Raw genomic sequence first — 10,286 nt, 5'->3', positions numbered from 1 at the left:
CACACACACACACACACACACACACACACACACAAAACACAGTAGTCACTAGCTAACTAACTAACAAACAGACATGGTTACAAACAAACAAACAAACAGACAGACAGATAGTCACAAACAAACAAATGAACAAAAAACAAAACAACAACAATCAAACAAAGAAACAAACATAGCCACAAACAAACAAACAAACAGACAGTCACAAACAAACAACAAACAAACATTCACAAACAAACAAACAAGCAAACAAACAAACATTCACAAACAAACAACCAAACATTCACAAACAAACAAACAAACAAACAGACAAAAAGACAGTCACAAACAAACAAACAAAACTACACACAACATGTAACCACACTGACACACATAGAGTCACATACTGTAAAAGACAGTCTGTATACTTCAATATACACCAAGATTACTGACTCAATTACCTTTGCTTCAAACTCGTTTATTGCCGCAGCACAATCCTCCTTCACCAAATGTTCATTCTTCAACATGAACTTCAAGTTCGGCATCAAATCGACCAAATAAACATTCCGCATCTCTTTCACTTGCCGATCCATTATTTCCTGACTCACCATCTTGCACAGCCATTCCAATGACAAATGATGAGGTTCGTCGTCCAGCAACAGTTTTATGTCCTCATGCGTTTTCAACACAATGTTACGCGAAATCTTCAGTTTTTTGGGTATCCCGCGCACTATCAAGTCTTCGCCGTTTATGAGTTGGAAACCGAACGTCGAACGAAGATGCTCGATGACCTTGCCTTTGCCTGTTCCAGGTCCACCTTTACAGAACGAGAAGAAATCTGCGGTTATTTTCATTGATTCTTATTTACTGCTCTATTCAGAGACACACACACTGACAGAGAAATAGACCAAGCAACTGCATGACCAACCGACCGACTGACTGACCGACTGACCAATTGACTAATCAACCAACCGTGCAACAGACTGACAGACAGCATACAGACAGATGGACATTTGGATCTATTCTTAAACTATTATTTGCATTAAAAATTTATACAAATTTATTGATTTAATAATTTATTATATATTAAGTATTTATAATTTATACAAATTTATTAATTTAATAATTTATTATATATTACATATTTATAATAACAGATTATTGCATTAATAATTTTGAAAATGTAATTAATAATATAGTATTGAATTAATAAATTTGTATAAGTTATTAATTACCCTAACTAAACACTCTAATTTATTAACAATTATTTACTAATTTTATAAAATAGAAAACAAAATAATATTATATAAAAACATATTGATTTATGTCCTAACAACTTTATTGATATCAATAGCTTTAACTAATACAATACTGGCAACACACTGCTACAACAATTGCGATTGAAAAACTGCGTCAAGTAAAAAGAACAACAAGAAATATTCATTGTTTTACTAATTTCAATAATTAATTTATTTACAAATTTTAATTGTGCAATTAAGATATTTTAAAGTCTAATTCGGGCTGAAACTGACTGACTTCAATTGATAAAGTTAAAAAATATCTTAACTATACAATTAAAAATCGTAAACAAATTAATTATTGAAATTAGTAAAAAAATTTAAAATCTATTTATTATTTTGTTTTTTATTAATACGTTCATCCACAAATGTAATTACCATGTAGCAGCAGCTGACTGTCATACGCTACAAATAGCTACACATCCTACATATTAAGCCACGCCCACACCCTACAATTTCACGCCACGCCCACTCTCTAGAATCGGCGCTGCCTGTTTCGCGCCAACGCGTAAATTCTTACCAAATATCATGATGACGACGGGGTCGTGTTCGGAGACGGTCGTCTCAACGCGAGCGCCGGTACGGACGTCCACGTGACTGCAAGTCTGTGACGTCGTGGAGGCGCGGAGTTGCGACAGTGCAGTGGCTGTGTCGCCGATCTTGCTGTCCGTGCAACCCATTCGCTGAAAATGTTGCTAGAAGAGGGTCGGTAGGCTGCAATGACGAGAAACCATGACGATTGAGAGCGGACGATCAAAACATCCGGGATCTTTGTATGACTGTCTTATGGAAATTTGTTTTTTAAATAAATTAAAAATAGATAAAATAATTTATTTAAAAAAGATAAATAAACAAAGAATATATTAAAATAAAAGTTTAAAATAAATAAAATATATATAAAAATTGAAAATTGAAAATAAAATAAAAATACAAAAATAAATAAATTAGAGCAAATAAAAGTAAAAGTAAAATACAATAAAATAACGTAAATAAATAAATAATAAGAATAAATAGAATTAACAAAAAAAACTAAATAAGTAAATAATAAAAATTTAAAAATAAAAATTGTGCACAACCTACTTCTGAAATATCACACAAAATTTTCAAGGATCGTGTTGTTCTGATTACATAAACAATTGTATCATGTCACGTGGTTTTGACAACCATGATTGGTCACTAGAGCGAGTACAAATTGTTTGTACGCTGGTATATGCTGATAACCTACTGCTGTCAAGGGAAATGCATACAGTGGCCATGCACGTACTAATGTCCATCCATCCATTCATGTTATCAAGAAGACAGACAGACATTTTTCAGTTTCTTGTTCTTTAGTTGTCATTAATAGAGACATTCAGTGTTTAATTACCACATTAGCATTTGTCTTGGACTATGGGGAGAACATTTTGTTATAGTTAACATTAATGTTAAGACAGTGAAGACAGACGAACAGACAGACGGACAGACAGATGGACAGACAGACGGACAGACAGATGGACAGACAGACGGACAGACAGACGGACAGACAGACAGACAGACAAGACACAGACAGACAGACAAGACACAGACAGACAGACAAGACACAGACAGACAGACAAGACACAGACAGACAGACAGACAGACAAACAGACATATATAGTTTTTAGTTTTTGGTAGAGATCTCGTGCGATTGGGACAGTAGAGTTGCTTAGTTGTGTTGAATATAGATTTCAATGTTGAAAATATATGTATTGAACAAACACATGCACACACACACACACACACACACACACACACACACACACACACACAAACACCTACTCACAACTGTAGCAGCTCAATTTATATAATACTGCAACATGCATCATTCTAAGTTGTCGTTCATCCAACGTCTTGCTCTACTAAAAGCAAGACATTCGCTATCACTTCCCACTAAACTGTCAACTAAATTTCCCTTCTATAACCGTCCTCATAACATTACTGTGACATATGAACAGATCTGCAAAACAATACAACATGTTACATGCAAAAAATGAGCTACAGAGTACCATCAACAGCCATACTATGGAATGATGCCTTTCTTCTTTCCGATCTCAATGAATGCATCGACACATCGATCGACGTCTTCTAGGGAGTGAACAGCCGACAGCTGAACTCGAATTCTTGCTTTACCTGTTGACATTTAATGTACAGACGTAAGTGATTAACATGCTAGGTTGGCATTGGTTGTTGGGGGTTGATCAACCTTTTGGGACGACTGGATAACTGAAGCCAATGACAAAAATGCCAAGATCTATACAAAAAGAATTATTAAATTATAATCTACTTTTAGAGATTTTCAGTTTTGTCAGTGTGTGTGTGTGTGTGTGTGTGTGTGTGTGTGTGTGTGTGTGTGTGCGTGTGTGTCTGTATGTGATGCGATAGCTCAGTTGGTTAGAGAGTCATCGTATGGAGTGTTTACATCCGGGACCTTGAAGGGTCGCAAGTTCAAGTCACAGTGACGGCGGGCTATGGCACAATGTCCTTATGCAAGAAACTAACACACAGTTGCTTCTCTCAACTCAAGAGTATAAATGAGTACCTGGTCATTGACTGGGGTCCTAAGCGGCCATTGGCTGTCACGTGACATCAGCCACTGGGGTCCTGGTGAGACTTCGGGTGCTCTCACCACAGTTGGCTTCACAAGTCGGTGCTGCTGCGAGTGCCTGGCTCGGCACCAGGAGTTTGCTAGAGCAGGCCTAGAGTTCCTGAGTAACACACAGGGCCAGCTTAACAGCTGGGGGCATAATCTTTGAGAGGCAGCTCTGGACATTTAGGATCTTTAGTTGTGTTTGCTCATGCGTATGTGCGTGCGAGTGTGCGCTTGTGTGTGTGTGTGTGTGTGTGTGTGTGTGTGTGTGTGTGTGTGTGTGTGTGTGTGCCTGTCTGTCTGTCTGTCTGTCTGTCTGTCTGTCTGTCTGTCCATCTGCCTGTCTTGTCTGTCTGTTGGTCGGTCTGTCTGTCTGTGTATCTTCAGGAATACATAAACATAAAAGCCTCCAACACTTTTAATACCAAATGTAACAACATGCATACAACAAATAATTAAGTTAAACCGCCTCACCCAACATTTCGTTAGCAATTTCAGTTGCCAATTTAGCATCACCTAACATGACTGGACATATTGGATGATCATCTCCCTAACAAACATGGCACGATACGTACACACTTAAGCGCCAACTGCAATGCAACATGCCAAACTAATCAACAAACCGAGATAGTAAAGCCCGCTGCTTTCATCCGGGAACGAAATTGGCTCGTATTCCTGGCCACTTTCTCAGGCAATTCAGAACTCATCATTAATAAATCATACACCTAAATAAAACACTCAATATAATTAACAGAAAATAAATTAAATACGTGACAAAATATTTAATTTGTTAATTAATATCAATGAGTCACAGCATCAATGTGTGTGTGTTTGTGTGTGTGTGTGTGTGTGTGTGTGTGTGTGTGTGTGTGTGTGTGTGTGTGTGTGTGTGTGTGCGTGTGTGCACGTATATGTACATGTGCATGCATAGCAATTGTACTGCTTGTTGGTACATACTTTGCTTGCTTGGGCTACAACTGGGGGAGGCAGAGAGTTGGAGAACAGATAGGGTCTTGATCGCTGACGTAACAGTGAGACAATCTCCTTGTGTCCAGTTGTGTAACCACCTGCAAAACGGCAATACATGCTACATGTTGATATCAATCGTACGGACTGCACAGAAATGTAATAATATATGAATTATGAATTAGCATCTATTGGTACAAAATTTACGAAGTTGGTAAAATTCTATGAGATTATTCACACATACACACAGGCGCGCACACACACACAGTGACACACACACACACACACACACACACACACACACACACACACACACACACACACACACACACACACACACACACACACAACACACACTCACACACACAACACACACATGCACTCACACACAGACACACACAGACACACACAAACAAACAAACACACACAATCACACACAATCACACACACTCATTCATTCATTCATTCATTCATTGTCCGCTACTCGTGGACAAGTTCACGGCTTCTCTACTGATTAGAGTTCAACCATCGCTTGTGTGCTTGTTCATGTGCATAGAGACCAATACGAGAATGACAATCGCAATGGCAGATGGCGCATACACATAGACTTGTAATTACTCTTTGAGCCATTTGCTGGTGTATGTGTCGTCGTTCTTCTAATTTTTTCATTTTCTCATCCTCAAACTTCTTCAGACCAGATGACACTTTCTTCCTCCAAACCAAACAATCAGATGCCAGTGACTCCCAATTGTCCTGATTGATGCCCACATTCTGCAGACGGTGACACAGCATGTCTTTATATCTAAGTTTTTAGCCACCAGTTCTTCTCTTGGCAATTAACAACTGTCCATAGAACACTTGGTTTGGTATACACACATACACAAACACACACAAACAAAAAAACACAGTCACACACACACACACACACACACACACACACACACACAAACAAACCAAACCCACAATCACACACACAGACACAGACACAGACACAGACACAGACACAGACACAGACACAGACACAGACACACACACACACACACACACACACACACACACACACACACACACACACACACACACACACAAACACACACACCTGCTGCTCCTCCCATAGCTTTTCCCAGTGTAGAATTGATGATATCGACTCGACCAGCAACATCAAGTAGCTCCTCTGTCCCTCTATAATGACAAAATCACCACAATTACCATCACCAAAATAATAAACTGATTATGCAGCATTTTGTAGTCACACACACACACACACACACACACACACACACACACACACACACACACACACACACACACACACACACACACACACACACACACCACACACACACACACACACACACACACACACACACACACAAACAAACACACATACAAACAAACACACACATACAAACAAACACACACAAACACACAAACAAACACACAGACAAACATGCCCATATACACAAACAAACACACACAAACACCAATACACATACAAACAAACACACACACACACACACACACACACACACACACACACACACACACACACCTGCCAGTTTTTCCAAGAAAGCCAGTTGCGTGACATTCGTCGACCATCACAATGGCATTATACTCATCAGCTAAATCACAAATCTCCCTATTGACAATGAAATGAGCATTAGGAGAGCAACTAGAGGTAGATATGTTATCTGCTATGCCTGAGACTTGCCACGTCGCCATCCATGCTGAAGACTCCGTCAGTAGCAATCATCTTTCTTGGAGCATCTTTGGCTTGTTGTAATTTGTCACGTAAATCTGGACACAAACAGAAAGGAATAAAAATTAGAGAGACAGACATACAGACATATAGACAAACAAACAAACAGACAAACAGACATATGGATAAATAAACAAACAGACAGACAGGCAGACAGACAGCCAAACAGACAGACAGACAGATTTGTTTTATTGTCATCAAACGTCACTACTTACATCACTTGCTGCAGTACTAAAAGTTCTACTTTCCTACTGTTCTTCGTTTTAATTAATGAATAGAACTATGAATGGCTTTGTCCATCTCTAGCTTGTCTTGTCCATCCAAACAATTCAATGAAAGCCTAGATAGCTTTCTTAAAACAACTCTACTGTTACATTTCTGAATAATCACAGAAAATCTTCTTCTCCTACTTGTCTTGGTCTGATCTTAGTCTGGATCAACGCTTTCGCTCTTCTTGCTGTAGTTTTCATCAGCAGCCCACTCAGTAGGACCATTGTGCTTACTGAAACTTCAGGTTGTTCTTCCAGATACTAAAGAACTGTTTCTAGAGCTTCACATTTAATTTGACGACACATGGATCACAGATACAGTACTGTACACACAGGAATCCTAGCATGCGCACAGCCTTGCAGTTCAGACAAGCCATGCACCGTCGGATAATCCGTGCTGTTGAATAACTGAGCGTCGGATAAGTGGTGTCCTACTGTAGTATATTTCCTTCTGCATATTCCTGTATTTCTCGTTCCATATTCGCAACCTTGAAGACTTTGATGAACATGTCAAAGAGTCTTTTAGAAAGGTTTTGCACCGGAATCGACAAAATAAGATCAGAAGTAAAAACAGTAATGTCTTCTTCATGTGCTTGCACAAAGCATGCCAAACGCACCACCACGCCTAGTTAGCCCAGATAGTCTAAATGCACCACCAATCATGCCAAATTAGCACAGGCCAGACTTGAGTCAATTTGGTTGGAGTCAAATCGTCTAGTGTAAAGCCGATATTAGCATGCCTGGCTAGAACCCTGGACTAACACATACACACAACATACCCACACATCAACACAATCCAAGCAGTACAGATGAACAAGTGAACAAAGTAACATCAGGGTTCCATCACAACACAAACTTCGCTCTCACCTCGCATGTCCTTATGCTGGTATCGATATTTCTTTGCCTTACACAATCGTATTCCATCGATAATAGAAGCGTGGTTGAGCTCATCACTGATTACTGCATCATCTGGACCCAACAAAGCTTCAAACAATCCAGCGTTTGCGTCAAAGCAACTGGCGTAAACAATTGTGTCGTCTCGAGAATGAAAAGCCGATATTTTCTGCTCGAGAATAACATGGATGTCCTAAAATAAGGAAAAAATAATTTAATTAATTAATTATTTAAAGCACAAACGAGCCATTAGAGACTTTGCAATATCAAATGAATTGATGAGAAGCACTCCTTAAAAGCTTTGTAGCTGTTTGTCTATGTGCATGTCCGTCGATGTGTCTGTCCATGTGTCTGTCTGTCTGTCTGTCTGCCTGCCTGTCTGTCTATATGTTTGTCTGTCTGTCTGTCTGTCTGTTTGTTTGTCTGTCCATTCATATGTTTGTCTGTTTGTCTGTCTGTCTGTCTGTATGTATTTCTATCTGTCTGTCTGTCTGTCCATATGTTTGTCTATCTGTCTGCCTGTCTGTCTGTTTGTTTGTCTGTCTATCCATATGTTTGTCTGTCTGTCTGTCTGTCTGTCTGTCTGTCTGTCCCTCTGTGTTTGTCTATATGTCTGTCCGTTCATCTGTCTGTCTCTCTGTCTGTTCATCTGTCTGTCTGTTCATCTGTCTGTCTGTCCCTCTATTTGTCTGTCTGTCTGTCTGTCTGTCCATTCATCTGTCTGTCTGTCCCTCTGCAATGACTAACCTGTGTTCCACATATGAAGCGAACCGAGCTGAGTCCAGCTCCGTGACTGTCAAGTGCATTCTTGCCAGCTTGTATCACGTCTGGATGCGACTGCAATAAATCGGACAAAATCAAGCAGCACTACTGCAGTATGTAACATATGCACTAGCAGCAGTAAAAATCAGGCAAACACAGACAGACAAAAAGACAGAGACAGACAGAGAGACAGACAAACAAACAGACACACAGACAGATAGACAAACAAACAGACACACAGACAGACAGACAAACAAATAAACAAACAGACAAACAGACAGACAGAAAGACAGACAAACAAACAGACAGATCGACAGACAAACAGACAGAGACAGACAAACAGACCCATTTTCTGACACACACTATTCATCAACAATTCAGTATAGCAACATACTCCCGTTTTGCTACATTTCACTAATCAAATTAATGTACACATTAGCCACAATCACACATCTGAAGGTCTTCTCTCTCAAACAAATCCACATGCTGTATACACTAAAGCCATAAAAGCCACGTGCATGACGACATCACAGAGAGACCAACATGTCAGAGGTGGCCGTGGCTAGACCATTTTCTGTAAGTGTACATGTACATACACTCACTGGCATCTATTTCCGGTTTAGATATAACTAATTAAATAAATAATATATTTTTACAATCAAACAATACACTTTACATCGTAAACACGACTCTTGGTGAGATAGCATCTAAGCACTTAAGGTCATTGCCTAAAAATTAAAAAATTAACAAATTTGCAATAATCACCCACGTTTTGCAAAAATTACTGCCACGCCCCCGCATTTTACTATATTTCCTAGTTTTGCAAAACAAAGTCGTTCCGCATGGGTCCCATCGGCCTGACAGCCCGACATCACGCATTGCTCGACACACACTACACTTATCCCGATCACCTACAGAGAGTCCGAGATAATTGTTGGCACAGAAGTTGAGGACTCTCTCCTCGCGGTCTCCGACTCCGATCAGAGCCTCCTGACGAGTCGTGATCACTCGCTCGGACTTCCACAGGCCAGACGACCTGATCAGGTCCAATTCTTCGGTCAGCTCTCTCCGCATGTGAGCCCAACCGGCTGCAGACCGAGCATGCAGACCGAGGAGACTCATGAAGGAGCCCCGACGGAACAGTCGAGCTAGACGAAAATTGGTTAGAGAAATTGAATCAGATAAGACTGTTTGCAAACATCTGACCGATAAGCATTGCCTTGCTAGAGAAGGATTGCTACAAGATTGTTTAGCCCCACCTCTCGAGTTGAGATTGTTTAGTCACGTGACCTGTACAGTATGATTGCATTGGATGTACAACTGTTGCAATTTTTGCAATTCTATGCAATGCTGTCTCGAATACGATCTTAACTTAAATCTTATCTGTCTACACGGTATTGTAGCAACAGAATCGGTTGACTCCGCCTTTTGCCTGGTCACGTGACTTGTAGACAGATTTTATTCGATTGTTTATGTATAAGCAGATAGTCGTCTTCGAGAGACTCACCAACAAGCATAGCATAGAATTGTAAAGAAACAAATTGTAGAAAATCGGTTAGCTCCGCCTCTACCGTTCTAGTCACGTGATTGGTAAACAGATATATAAAAAAATTAAAAATTAAAATAATTAATATATATTTTATAAGTATGTTATTACATTATATATATATATATATATATAGCTCCAATATAATCCCTAGAAAAAGATTGCTTACTGCTACATACGTGTACACAGCAACATTTGGTTAGCTCCGCCT

General features: G+C 39.5%; 2 protein-coding genes across 2 annotated transcripts in view; both read right to left on the bottom strand.

Moving 5' to 3' along the window:
• LOC134180674 (uncharacterized) overlaps nucleotides 1–2,451 on the bottom strand; it is a 5,823-nt gene extending 3,372 nt beyond the window's left edge. The window contains exons 1-2 of the mRNA XM_062647855.1: nucleotides 1,795–2,451; nucleotides 438–793 (exon numbers count right to left, since the gene is read on the bottom strand). Of these exons, the coding sequence (XP_062503839.1) occupies nucleotides 438–793; nucleotides 1,795–1,954 (516 nt within the window). The 5' untranslated portion in view covers nucleotides 1,955–2,451. The remainder of the gene's footprint in view (nucleotides 1–437; nucleotides 794–1,794) is intronic.
• A 540-nt stretch (nucleotides 2,452–2,991) lies between these two features.
• On the bottom strand, nucleotides 2,992–9,812 carry LOC134180675 (2-amino-3-ketobutyrate coenzyme A ligase, mitochondrial-like). Its single transcript, XM_062647856.1, has 13 exons — nucleotides 9,736–9,812; nucleotides 9,445–9,677; nucleotides 8,515–8,604; nucleotides 7,741–7,960; nucleotides 6,546–6,642; nucleotides 6,398–6,484; nucleotides 5,945–6,027; nucleotides 4,837–4,946; nucleotides 4,503–4,604; nucleotides 4,354–4,429; nucleotides 3,496–3,543; nucleotides 3,314–3,422; nucleotides 2,992–3,249 (listed from the first exon to the last, which is right to left on the bottom strand). Coding segments are annotated over exons 1-13 (1,266 nt in total). The 5' UTR covers nucleotides 9,746–9,812; the 3' UTR covers nucleotides 2,992–3,248.
• Nucleotides 9,813–10,286: the final 474 nt, after the last annotated feature.

This window comes from Corticium candelabrum, chromosome 6 (assembly GCF_963422355.1).
Source record: "Corticium candelabrum chromosome 6, ooCorCand1.1, whole genome shotgun sequence".
NCBI lineage: Eukaryota > Metazoa > Porifera > Homoscleromorpha > Homosclerophorida > Plakinidae > Corticium > Corticium candelabrum.
The sequence above is the reverse complement of the archived record's forward strand: the minus strand, read 5'-3'. Positions and strand labels throughout refer to the sequence as shown.